At 47.0% G+C, this 13991-nt stretch overlaps 1 protein-coding gene across 6 annotated transcripts in view; it reads left to right on the top strand.

Annotated features, from left to right (window-relative positions):
* Positions 1-13991, top strand: part of PTDSS1 (phosphatidylserine synthase 1) — a 162894-nt gene that overhangs the window by 81934 nt on the left and 66969 nt on the right. For all 6 annotated transcript variants that reach the window (XM_063924166.1, XM_063924165.1, XM_063924163.1 and 3 more), the window contains 3 exons: positions 1849-2007; positions 9972-10123; positions 11571-11712. In XM_063924166.1, the coding sequence (XP_063780236.1) occupies positions 1849-2007; positions 9972-10123; positions 11571-11712 (453 nt within the window). The remainder of the gene's footprint in view (positions 1-1848; positions 2008-9971; positions 10124-11570; positions 11713-13991) is intronic.

The following is a 13991-nucleotide window of genomic DNA, read 5'->3' as shown; positions in this document are numbered from 1 at the left end:
ATGAACCAACCTATGGTGGTGCCTGTGGCTACTGAAGCTTTGGCTGATTCGAAGTCTCTCGATGTCGTCAGAGCTTTGAATATTTATGTCGCCAGAACGGCTCAGATTGGGGAAACAGTGGCTCTGTTTATCCTGTATGCTCCCAACAGAATTGGGGCCCCTGCTTCTAAGCAGACTGTTTCACGCTGGAGCTGGGATACGATTCGGCATGCTCATTCTACGGCTGGATGGCCGTTACCGAAGTTGGTGAAGGCCCATTCTACCAGGAAGGTGGGCTCTTTTTGGGTGGATGCCCGAGGGGTCTCGGCGGTTCAACTTTGCCGAGCAGCTACTTGGTCGGGTTCAAACACTTTTGCTAAGTTCTACAAGTTTGATACCCTGGCTGATGAGGACCTCATGTTTGCTCAATCGGTGCTGCAGAGTCGTACGCACTCTTCCGCCCAGTCTGGAGCTTTGGTATAAACCCCATGGTCCTTTTGGAGTTCCCAGCATTCTCTAGGACGTATGAGAAAATAGGATTTTAATACCTACCGGTAAATCCTTTTCTCTTAGTCCGTAAAGGTTGCTGGGCGCCCGTCCCAGTGCGTACAGTATCTGCAGCTATTGGTGGTTACACTCAGGTGGTGGTCTTTTCAGTCAAGTCTGTTGCTGAAGTTATTCATACCATGGCATGTGGTATGCTATTGTTGGTTGTGTTTACACACAGGTTGTGTTACGTTTTCGGTCAGCATATTGCTGTATATTTTTCATGCCATCGGCTGGTGTTCTTTTGAATGCCACGTTCTGTGGCATGTTCGAGGTGTGATCTGGTATGACGTGTTTAAACAATAAATTCTTTCCTCGAAATGTCCGTCTCCCTGGGCACAGTTCTCTAACTGGAGTCTGGAGGAGGGGCATAGAGGGAGGAGCCAGTTCACACCCATTCAAAGTCTTATAGTGTTGCCATGTCTCCTGCGGATCCCGTCTATACCCCATGGTCCTTTTGGAGTTCCTAGCATCCTCTACGGACTAAGAGAAAAGGATTTACCGGTAGGTATTAAAATCCTATTTTTTATTATTATGCTGTGACTACAGGAACTGCACTTTGACTTCTTTAAAAAAGTCTATAATACTTTAAAAAAAAACTAGTGTTTTTATTCAAAATGTTTAATGCCAATGGCATGCCCAGTTCTAAAGCTTAACTCCTCCTTTTTGTGTGTGTGTTGGTTTCTCTGAAAAGTGTTTCTGCATTTTACATTTGTATTACTATTCAGATTTATTTAATAAGTGATAAGTAAGACTAATGCTTAACATTAACTTATTTTCAGTTTCTTACTTTTTATGTTTTACAATGTTTAGTCTATCTACATATATTCTTATGTAATAGGAATAATAAGCCGTAAAAAATGTGTTTTATTGAAAGATGTAAAATCATATCCAAGCCTAATAACTTTGGCTTGTTAAAGTTAGAAAGCCTTAATCATGCATTTAAGCAATGTCTCTAATACCTAGCAATGTTTAACAGTATTAATATATTAATCAGGATTCCTTTTTTTTTTTTTTTTTTTTCCATTAAACAAAATACAAAAAAAACTTCTTCTTTTTTCTTTTTTCCAACCCTGTTTGAAACACAAAGGAAGTTAGATAGGAAAAAACAGACGCCCAACTGACTTTTCAAACAATTGAATATCCCCCATATAATCTAGAGGACGGATATAATAGATCTATTTTTAGTATACTGAAATAAACGCTCAATAATTGTAAAACGCTGCTGACCTCATGAGTGGGAGCAGCTGTTAATTCATAAGAGGTACTCCGTGTCTCTGTGACATTAGGTTCTATTGCTCTTCTTAATTCTTATTCTTGCAGGAGTATGCAGTAAATTGCCATGTAATCACGTGGGAACGGATACTCAGTCATTTTGACATATTTGCGTTTGGCCATTTCTGGGGCTGGGCAATGAAGGCTTTATTAATCCGCAGCTATGGCCTGTGCTGGACGATTAGCATCACTTGGGAGCTGACTGAGGTATGTGTTGGAGAATTACTTATCCCCTTTTATCCTCCATTTTGCAGCTTAGTGACAGGAATGTAACTGAAGTCATGTGACAGTCATAGTATATTTTCCAAAATAGGGATCCGTTTGCCCCTAAACATAACTTTTTTCAAAAAAACATTATGTAATCCTGACAAGCACAAGCACATGCTTTTATAGGATTGGAAAATGTGGGCACATACTAACCCCTCCTCCCCCCACCACCCCCAAGATCTCCATAATAGTATACCATTTATTAGTAAGTAGCACAATAATCACCTAGCTTACCAGCATTATCCTGCATTTAATATACAATACATGTTATTTGCAGGCTCATAGATCCACTGTCCGATTTGTTGCAGTCCTAGTGTAGGAAAGTCACTGTCCTCTGCATTGATAAGCATGCATAGCTTGGTGCCATCAGCAAATATGGACACCTCGCGTACCAGTCATCCAAAGATGACTGAAAAGGGGTGGGCCCAATACTGACCCCTGTGTTACTCCACTAATCACTTTATCCAAGTCTAAATGTATTCAGTTCTCAACAAACCTTTTTTCTCTATCGTCCTAGTGGATGCTGGGGTTCCTGAAAGGACCATGGGGAATAGCGGCTCCGCAGGAGACAGGGCACAAAAAGTAAAGCTTTCCGATCAGGTGGTGTGCACTGGCTCCTCCCCCTATGACCCTCCTCCAAGCCTCAGTTAGATTTTTGTGCCCGGCCGAGAAGGGTGCAATCTAGGTGGCTCTCCTAAAGAGCTGCTTAGAGAAAGTTTAGCTTAGGTTTTTTATTTTACAGTGAGTCCTGCTGGCAACAGGATCACTGCAACGAGGGACTTAGGGGAGAAGAAGTGAACTCACCTGCGTGCAGGATGGATTGGCTTCTTGGCTACTGGACATCAGCTCCAGAGGGACGATCACAGGTACAGCCTGGATGGTCACCGGAGCCTCGCCGCCGGCCCCCTTGCAGATGCTGAAACATGAAGAGGTCCAGAATCGGCGGCAGAAGACTCCTCAGTCTTCTAAAGGTAGCGCACAGCACTGCAGCTGTGCGCCATTTTCCTCTCAGCACACTTCACACGGCAGTCACTGAGGGTGCAGGGCGCAGGGAGGGGAGCGCCCTGGGAGGCAAATGAAAACCTATTTGGCTAAAAAAATACCTCACATATAGCCTCCGGGGGCTATATGGAGATATTTAACCCCTGCCAGAATACACTAAAGAGCGGGAGACGAGCCCGCCAAAAAAGGGGCGGGGCCTATCTCCTCAGCACACAGCGCCATTTTCCTTACACAGCTCCGCTGGTCAGGACGGCTCCCAGGTCTCTCCCCTGCACTGCACTACAGAAACAGGGTAAAACAAGAGAGGGGGGGCAAAATAGTGGCAAAAATTATATTATAAAAGCAGCTATACAGGGAGCACTTATTATAAGGCTATCCCTGTCATATATAGCGCTTTTGGTGTGTGCTGGCAAACTCTCCCTCTGTCTCCCCAAAGGGCTAGTGGGGTCCTGTCTTCGTTAAGAGCATTCCCTGTGTGTCTGCTGTGTGTCGGTACGTGTGTGTCGACATGTATGAGGACGATATTGGTGTGGAGGCGGAGCAATTGCCAAATATGGGGATGTCACCTCCTAGGGGGTCGACACCAGAATGGATGCCTTTATTTATGGAATTACGGGATAGTGTCAACACGCTAAAGCAGTCGTTTGACGACATGAGACGGCCGGACAATCAGTTAGTGCCTGTCCAGGCGCCTCAAACACCGTCAGGGGCTGTAAAACGCCCTTTGCCTCAGTCGGTCGACACAGACCCAGACACAGGCACTGATTCCAGTGGCGACGGTGACGAATCAACCGTATTTTCCAGTAGGGCCACACGTTATATGATTTTGGCAATGAAGGAGGCGTTACATTTAGCTGATACTACAGGTACCACTAAACAGGGTATTATGTGGGGTGTGAAAAAACTACCTATAGTTTTTCCTGAATCAGAAGAACTAAATGATGTATGTGATGAAGCGTGGGTTGCCCCCGATAAAAAGATGCTAATTTCAAAGAAGTTATTAGCTTTATACCCTTTCCCGTCAGAGGTTAGGGCGCGCTGGGAAACACCTCCTAGGGTGGACAAGGCGCTCACACGCTTATCTAAACAAGTGGCGTTACCCTCTCCTGAGACGGCCGCACTTAAAGATCCAGCAGATAGGAGGATGGAAAATATCCAAAAAAGTATATACACACATACAGGTGTTATACTACGACCAGCTATAGCGACAGCCTGGATGTGCAGTGCTGGAGTAGCTTGGTCAGAGTCCCTGATTGAAAATATTGATACCCTGGATAGGGACAATGTTTTACTGTCTTTAGAGCAAATAAAGGATGCATTTCTTTATATGCGTGATGCACAGAGGGATATCTGCACACTGGCATCACAGGTAAGTGCTATGTCCATTTCGGCCAGAAGAAGTTTATGGACGCGACAGTGGTCAGGCGATGCGGACTCAAAACGGCATATGGAAGTTTTGCCGTATAAAGGGGAGGAGTTATTTGGAGTCGGTCTATCAGATTTGGTGGCCACGGCTACAGCCGGGAAATCCACCTTTTTACCTCAAGCTACTCCCCAACAGAAAAAGACACCGACTTTTCAACCGCAGCCCTTTCGTTCCTTTAAAAACAAGAGAGCAAAGGGATATTCATATCTGCCACGAGGCAGAGGAAGGGGGAAGAGACACCAACAGGCAGCTCCTTCCCAGGAACAGAAGCCCTCCCCCGCTTCTACAAAAGCCTCAGCATGACGCTGGGGCTTCTCAAGCGGACTCGGGGGCGGTGGGCGGTCGTCTCAAGAATTTCAGCGCGCAGTGGGCTCACTCGCAGGTAGATCCCTGGATCCTGCAGATAATATCTCAGGGGTACAGGTTGGAACTAGAGACAGATCCGCCTCGCCGTTTCCTGAAGTCTGCTTTACCAACGTCCCCCTCCGAAAGGGAGACGGTTTTGGAAGCCATTCACAAGCTGTACTCTCAGCAGGTGATAGTCAAGGTACCTCTTCTACAACAGGGAAAGGGGTATTATTCCACTCTATTTGTGGTACCGAAGCCGGACGGCTCGGTAAGACCTATTCTAAATCTGAAGTCTTTGAACCTGTACATAAAGAAGTTCAAGTTCAAAATGGAGTCACTCAGAGCAGTGATAGCGAACCTGGAAGAAGGGGACTTTATGGTGTCCTTGGACATCAAGGATGCGTACCTCCACGTTCCAATTTACCCCTCACACCAGGGGTACCTCAGGTTCGTTGTACAAAACTGTCACTATCAGTTTCAGACGCTGCCGTTCGGATTGTCCACGGCACCTCGGGTCTTTACAAAGGTAATGGCCGAGATGATGATTCTTCTTCGAAGAAAAGGCGTATTAATTATCCCATACTTGGACGATCTCCTAATAAGGGCAAGGTCCAGAGAACAGCTAGAGAGGGGATTAGCACTGTCTCAAGAAGTGCTAAAACAGCACGGCTGGATTCTGAATATTCCAAAATCCCAGTTAATGCCGACAACTCGTCTGCTGTTCCTAGGGATGATTCTGGACACGGTTCAGAAAAAGGTTTTTCTCCCGGAGGAAAAAGCCAAGGAGTTATCCGAGCTTGTCAGGAACCTCCTAAAACCAGGAAAGGTGTCTGTACATCAATGCACAAGAGTCCTGGGAAAAATGGTGGCTTCTTACGAAGCAATTCCATTCGGCAGATTCCATGCACGAATTTTCCAGAGGGATCTGTTGGACAAATGGTCAGGGTCGCATCTTCAGATGCACCAGCGGATAACCCTGTCTCCAAGGACAAGGGTATCTCTTCTGTGGTGGTTGCAGAGTGCTCATCTATTGGAGGGCCGCAGATTCGGCATACAGGATTGGATCCTGGTGACCACGGACGCCAGCCTGAGAGGCTGGGGAGCAGTCGCACAAGGAAGAAACTTCCAGGGAGTGTGGACGAAACCTGGAAACGTCTCTTCACATAAACATTCTGGAACTAAGAGCAATCTACAATGCTCTAAGCCAGGCAGAACCTCTGCTTCAAGGAAAACCGGTGTTGATCCAGTCGGACAACATCACGGCAGTCGCCCATGTAAACAGACAGGGCGGCACAAGAAGCAGGAGTGCAATGGCAGAAGCTGCAAGGATTCTTCGCTGGGCAGAGAATCATGTGATAGCACTGTCAGCAGTGTTCATCCCGGGAGTGGACAACTGGGAAGCAGACTTCCTCAGCAGACACGACCTTCACCCGGGAGAGTGGGGACTTCATCCGGAAGTCTTCCACATGCTGGTAACCCGTTGGGAAAGACCAATGGTGGACATGATGGCGTCTCGCCTCAACAAAAAACTGGACAGGTATTGCGCCAGGTCAAGAGATCCGCAGGCAATAGCTGTGGACGCGCTGGTAACGCCTTGGGTGTACCAGTCGGTGTATGTGTTTCCTCCTCTGCCTCTCATACCAAAAGTATTGAGAATTATACGGCAAAGAGGCGTAAGAACGATACTAGTGGTTCCGGATTGGCCAAGAAGGACTTGGTACCCGGAACTTCAAGAGATGATCACGGAAGATCCGTGGTCTCTACCTCTAAGGAGGGACTTGCTTCAGCAGGGTCCCTGTCTGTTTCAAGACTTACCGCGGCTGCGTTTGACGGCATGGCGGTTGAACGCCGGATCCTAAAGGAAAAAGGCATGCCGGAAGAAGTCATTCCTACTTTGATTAAAGCAAGGAAGGAAGTAACCGTGCAACACTATCACCGCATTTGGCGAAGATATGTTGCGTGGTGCGAGGATCGGAGTGCTCCAACGGAGGAATTTCAACTGGGTCGATTCCTACATTTCCTGCAATCAGGATTGTCTATGGGTCTCAAATTGGGATCTATTAAGGTTCAAATTTCGGCCCTGTCGATTTTCTTTCAAAAAGAATTGGCTTCAGTTCCTGAAGTCCAGACTTTTGTTAAGGGAGTGCTGCATATACAGCCTCCTGTGGTGCCTCCAGTGGCACCATGGGATCTCAATGTGGTTTTGGAATTTCTAAAATCTCATTGGTTTGAACCACTAAAAAAGGTGGATTTAAAATATCTCACATGGAAAGTGACCATGTTACTAGCCCTGGCTTCGGCCAGGAGAGTGTCAGAACTGGCAGCTTTATCTTACAAAAGCCCATATCTGATTTTCCATTCGGACAGGGCAGAACTGCGGACTCGTCCGCATTTTCTCCCTAAGGTGGTGTCAGCATTTCATCTGAACCAGCCTATTGTAGTGCCTGCGGCTACAAGTGACTTGGAGGACTCCAAGTTACTGGACGTTGTCAGAGCATTAAAAATATATATTGCAAGGACAGCTGGAGTCAGAAAATCTGACTCGTTGTTTATATTGTATGCACCCAACAAGATGGGTGCTCCTGCGTCTAAGCAGACGATTGCTCGTTGGATCTGTAGCACAATCCAACTTGCACATTCTGTGGCAGGCCTGCCACAGCCTAAATCTGTAAAGGCCCACTCCACAAGGAAGGTGGGCTCATCTTGGGCGGCTGCCCGAGGGGTCTCGGCATTACAACTTTGCCGAGCAGCTACGTGGTCAGGGGAGAACACGTTTGTAAAATTTTACAAATTTGATACTCTGGCTAAGGAGGACCTGGAGTTCTCTCATTCGGTGCTGCAGAGTCATCCGCACTCTCCCGCCCGTTTGGGAGCTTTGGTATAATCCCCATGGTCCTTTCAGGAACCCCAGCATCCACTAGGACGATAGAGAAAATAAGAATTTACTTACCGATAATTCTATTTCTCGGAGTCCGTAGTGGATGCTGGGCGCCCATCCCAAGTGCGGATTATCTGCAATAATTGTACATAGTTATTGTTAACTAATTCGGGTTATTGTTTAGGAAGCCATCTTTCAGAGGCTCCTCTGTTATCATACTGTTAACTGGGTTTGATCACAAGTTGTACGGTGTGATTGGTGTGGCTGGTATGAGTCTTACCCGGGATTCAAAATTCCTCCCTTATTGTGTACGCTCGTCCGGGCACAGTACCTAAACTGAGGCTTGGAGGAGGGTCATAGGGGGAGGAGCCAGTGCACACCACCTGATCGGAAAGCTTTACTTTTTGTGCCCTGTCTCCTGCGGAGCCGCTATTCCCCATGGTCCTTTCAGGAACCCCAGCATCCACTACGGACTCCGAGAAATAGAATTATCGGTAAGTAAATTCTTATTATCTACTATGTCAGCCCAATTACAGACTTTACCTACTACACTTGCTGCACTCGTATTATGGCCCTCATTCCGAGTTGATCGCTCGCTAGCCGTTTTTAGCAACAGTGCAAACGCTAGGCCGCCGCCCTCTGGGAGTGTATCTTAGCTTAGCAGAAGTGCGTCCGAAAGGATCGCAGCACTGCTCCAAAAAAAGATTGTGCGGTTTCTGAGCAGCTCGAAACTTACTCCTAGCTTGCGATCACTTCAGACTGTTTAGTTCCTGTTTTGACGTCACAAACACGCCCTGCGTTCGGCCAGCCACTCCCCGTTTCCCCAGCCACGCCTGCGTTTTTTTCGGGCACGCCTGCGTTTTTACACACACTCCCCGAAAACGGTCAGTTTCCACCCAGAAACACTCACTTCCTGTCAATCACTCTGCGGCCAGCAGTGCGACTGAAAAGCGTCGCTAGACCTTATGTGACACTGCATAGTTTTGTGTGAAAGTACGTCGCACGTGCGCACCATACACATGCGCAGAAATGCCGCTTTTTCACCTAATCGCCGCGCTGCGACTGAAAGCAGCTAGCGAACAACTCAGAATGACCCCCTATGTACCAGGTTACTATGTGGTATAGTATCGTACATGTCTATTATTCCAAGCCCCCCCCCCCCCCCCCCGGGGGGAAATAAAAAATACACCCCTTCCCACTTGTGTATCCCACCTGCAGTGGTGGATGGAGGCAGTGATGAGAGATATTGGGGGGAGTGGTTGGTGACCGAGATGAGAGACCAAAAGGAGCGACACAGATTACATTGACGGGGGAGAGGGGTGTTGTGTGGTGGGGGACAGAGATAAGAAGGTGAGGTACGATCTCTTGTTAGCACTTGGAGCTGACCAAGCCCCCCTCCAGTGGGTTTTTGGGGGGGATTTGTGGTGGTTTCCCCACTTTCATGTGCTTGACATAGATTGCGCACTGTAGTATTAATGCACAATACCCGTGGTTCGAACTTTCTGAATTGTGCGTTATGGGATATTATAGTTACTTGATGTCAGTAACTATTAATACACAAGGTCCTAGACCAGATTCAGGGTTAGCTGAGTTTGCCCGAAAGTGTCAATTTCTGAACAATGCCTATGAGAAGATTTGAAAATATTGTCTCCCTCCCCTTTCTTCTACATCTCGTCCTCCAATATTAATGTTGCACAAAAACATTCTAGTAAAACTATCTTTTTAGGAAGAAACAAAAAAAGGCATTCCAGGCTGCTGCTAAAACCCTGAGCAGGGCTCAGACCCCTCTCTGGCAGCTCTCTGGCCTCCTCTGCCAGCTCTCTGCTGGCTGGGATTAGCTTGTTAGCTAGGTCAGTAAGAATGCTAAACGGCATAACTGGCTGAGTGCTGTGCGTCTGATACCTGCAAAACACGCCCGTATAAAACGGGAATAAAGTTGTGGCTGGTAATACACACACATGCAGTGTTATATTATGACCCATGTTGGCAATAGCTGTACACTGACCAGGGACCTGTGCAAGCTTTAGTCCGTGCTAGATACCTCTGTGACTTTGCTGTAGGAGCCAAAAGGTATACAGTATTTACTAAAGATTGTTTTTAAAAATAAAAAAAAACAGCCTATTCTCTGCGGCTTTGAGGACTGGGCAATAGTAACGCATGTAAAACCAGCCTGATTTTGCGTATATTACTACTGCTCTTTTAAATTCAGCCCTGTAACTTGTCGGACTTGTCCCCTTTTTCTTCTTTCAGCTGTTTTTTATGCATCTGCTTCCAAACTTTGCCGAGTGCTGGTGGGACCAAGTAATTCTGGACATCCTGTTATGTAACGGAGGTGGCATATTCCTGGGTATGGTGGTCTGCCGCTTCCTGGAGATGCGCTCTTATCACTGGGCAAGCTTCAAGTAGGTTGATAAAGATGTAACAGAGCAGTGCGTCATTTCTTGGCTTGAGATGTAGTAACCTTTATTTACAATTAGGTTTTATTGTTTTTTTATAATTTGAAGTGACAAATCTGTATAAAAGTAACAATGGATAATTAACACACTGTCCAGATTTTGTACTTCTATAAAAAAAACATAACAGAAAAAAACCCCAAACAGTATATAAAGGATAAACAATCATTATGGTAATTTTACAGGTGAGATAGATAGATATATATATTTTTTTTTAATCGTTTTTCAAAAATCTGCATTTTGGTGAGGGGGTTTGCAGAAAGAAGAGAATGGTAAGGAGGGAACCAAGGTTTAAAGAAATAAATGGTAACAAAAATAAAACCTCAAATAAACCTCAAACAGTTTAAAATACAGTTTGACATAGTAATCAAGTAACAGCACCTGTGCAGCTATTGTGGCCCGTACAGCAGCAAATGAATGGGGCGTTTCAGCTTTTCGCAGATGATTGCGGAAAAAATAAAATAAATCAGTGATGTATAGGTTTCACAGTCTGTAAATCAGGTTGTCCAACATGTTGGGTTTCACCGACCCAATTGGGGCACTAGATTGGCAATGTATGGTAATTCTCAGCTCTTTCTTCCAACCGTTACTAGTATTTCATATTAAAATAGGCACTTTCATGATTAGCGCATATGATCTCAAATCACTGTAAAATGTCTGCAATGTATGGGTGCATATTGGTGGATTGGAGAATCCTTATGTCAGGATGGTCAGGAGCAGAATCTGTGAATACTTGGATGTACGAGCCCCATCAGGCTATTGATACAGAAGAATTGAGTACTGGGAAAATTGTCAGGGGGCTTTGCAGAATAGCAGAGGAAAGGCATGGCCACAGCTTTAATTCAAAGGCAAAGTGCATCTTGGCCATCATCTTGCCAAGGGGAAGGGCTACAGAGCTCATGGTGGCTACTAAAGTATGACCAAGAACATACCGGCCCTGTTTAGGGAAGTCAGAGGGATGTAAATATAAAAGAGATGTTGCAGTGTGAGGCCTTAAAAATCTGGTCCCAAACTTCACTCGAGAGCATGAACTAGGGGACAGTCCCAAAATACATGAAACAAGTCTGTATCTGCCATGCAGTTGCTCCCACACAGTTTGGATAGAGAAGACCATATTTTATGTAGCGTTCGATACAAACGATGAGTGAGTATGATTTGGAAGTAGGTTTTATAATAACATTTTCTACACATCTTTAGTTACCTTATTCTGCACAGACTTCCATTCTTACAATTGTGTTTGGATAATGAGAATGATGCAGGACCATTTAGTGTCCGAAACCTCAGTACAGTTAGAGACTACTTGCTAAGCTATACAAGGCACCGACTTTGGACCGAAGTATCTGTGGGACATGGGAATGGTAAAGCGGACTAAAGTTTGCCTTCTATCCCTATACAGAGACATCCATACGACCACGGGCAAAATAAAGAGGGCAGTGCTTCAATTTACTCCAGCAAGTTGGATCTATGTGCGCTGGTTTGACCCAAAGTCCTCATTTCAGAGAGTGACTGGAGTTTATCTTTTCATGATCATCTGGCAAGTAAGTAGGCGAACACTTATTTATCAACCAATCATAAGCTGTTGGGCCAAGAGCCAGGATTGGCCGGCATGGGGCAAGCTGTAATGCTATTGGGACTGCATTGCTGTAACGTTTAGTGCAAAAGGGATAAGTAATAAAGTATGAAAGCATAAAAAACGGTAAAAAACCCGGAAAAAAAATTGCGTGGGGTCCCCCCTCCTAAGCATAACCAGCCTCGGGCTCTTCGAGCCGGTCCTGGTTCTAAAAATCCGGGGGGGAAAATGACAGGGGATCCCCCGTATTTTTAAAACCAGCACTGGGCTCTGCGCCTGGTGCTGGTGCAAAAAATACGGGGGACAAAAAGAGTAGGGGTCCCCCGTATTTTTTACACCAGCATCGGGCTCCACTAGCTGGACAGATAATGCCACAGCCGGGGGTCACTTTTATACAGCGCCCTGCGGCCGTTGCATTAAATATCCAACTAGTCACCCCCGGCCAGGGTACCCTGGGGGAGTGGGGACCCCTTCAATCAAGGGGTCCCCCCCCCCCCCCCCTTAGCCACCCAAGGGCCAGGGGTGAAGCCCGAGGCTGTCCCCCCCCCCCCCCCCCCCCCCCATCCAAGGGCTGCGGATGGGGGGCTGATAGCCTTGAGAAAATTGAAAGAATATTGTTTTTCTCTGACGTCCTAGTGGATGCTCGGGACTCCGTAAGGACCATGGGGAACAGCGGCTCCGCAGGAGACTGGGCACAACTAAGAAAGATTTAGGACTACCTGGTGTGCACTGGCTCCTCCCTCTATGCCCCTCCTCCAGACCTCAGTTAGAACTTTGTGCCCGGCCGAGCTGGATGCACACTAGGGGCTCTCCTGAGCTCTTAGAAAAGAAAGTATATTTAGGTTTTTTATTTTCAGTGAGATCTGCTGGCAACAGACTCGCTGCTTCGAGGGACTGAGGGGAGAAGAAGCGAACCTACCTGCTTGCAGCTAGCTTGGGCTTCTTAGGCTACTGGACACCATTAGCTCCAGAGGGATCAAACACAGGCCCAGCCTCGGTCGTCCGGTCCCGGAGCCGCGCCGCCGTCCCCCTTGCAGAGCCAGAAGCAAGAAGAACGTCCAGAAAATCGGCGGCTGAAGACTCCGGTCTTCATTAAGGTAGCGCACAGCACTGCAGCTGTGCGCCATTGCTCCCCACACCACACACTCCGGTCACTGATGGGTGCAGGGCGCTGGGGGGGGGGGGGGGGGGGGCGCCGCCCTGGGCTGCAATAAAAATACCTTAGCTTGGCAAAAAAACACATAATATAGTCAGTAAGACTATATATGTGTAAAATCCCCTGCCAAAAATATCCTGAAAAAAGCGGGAGAAGACCGCCGTGAAGGGGGCGGTGCTATCTCCCTCAGCACACTGGCGCCATTTCCTCTCACAGCTCCGCTGGAAGGACGCTCCCCAGGCTCTCCCCTGCAGTTTCCAGGCTCAATAGGGTAAAAAAGAGAGGGGGGGCACTAAATTTAGGCGCAAATTGTGTATTATAGCAGCTATAGGGGAAAAATCACTGTGTGTAGTGTGTATCCCTGCATTATATAGCATTATATAGCGCTCTGGTGTGTGCTGGCATACTCTTTCTCTGTCTCCCCAAAGCACTTTGTGGGGTCCTGTCCTCAGTCAGAGCATTCCCTGTGTTCGGTACGGCTGTGTCGACATGTTTGATGAGGAGGCTTATGTGGAGGCGGAGCAGGTGCCGATAAATGTGATGTCACCCCCTGCGGGGTCGACACCTGAATGGATGGACATGTGGAAGGAATTACGCGACAGTGTCAACTCCTTACATAAAAGGTTTGACGACATAGCAGATGTGGGACAGCCGGCTGCTCAGCCCGTGCCTGCCCAGGCGTCTCAAAAGCCATCAGGGGCTCTAAAACGCCCACTACCTCAGATGGCAGACACAGATGTCGACACGGATACTGACTCCAGTGTCGACGACGATGAGACTAGTGTACATTCCAATAGAGCCACTCGTTATATGATTGCGGCAATGAAAAATGTGTTGCACATTTCTGATATTACCCCAGGTACCACAAAAAAGGGTATTATGTTTGGGGAGAAAAAGCTACCAGTGGTTTTTCCCCCATCTGATGAATTAAATGAAGTGTGTGAAGAAGCGTGGGCTTCCCCCGATAAGAAACTGGTAATTTCTAAAAAGTTACTAATGGCGTCCCCTTTCCCGCCAGAGGACAGGTCACGTTGGGAGACATCCCCTAGGGTGAATAAAGTGCTCACACGTCTGTCAAAAAAGGTGGCACT

The sequence above is a fragment of the Pseudophryne corroboree genome, chromosome 5 (genome assembly GCF_028390025.1).
Source record: "Pseudophryne corroboree isolate aPseCor3 chromosome 5, aPseCor3.hap2, whole genome shotgun sequence".
Classification (NCBI taxonomy): Eukaryota; Metazoa; Chordata; class Amphibia; order Anura; family Myobatrachidae; genus Pseudophryne; species Pseudophryne corroboree.
The sequence above is the reverse complement of the archived record's forward strand: the minus strand, read 5'-3'. Positions and strand labels throughout refer to the sequence as shown.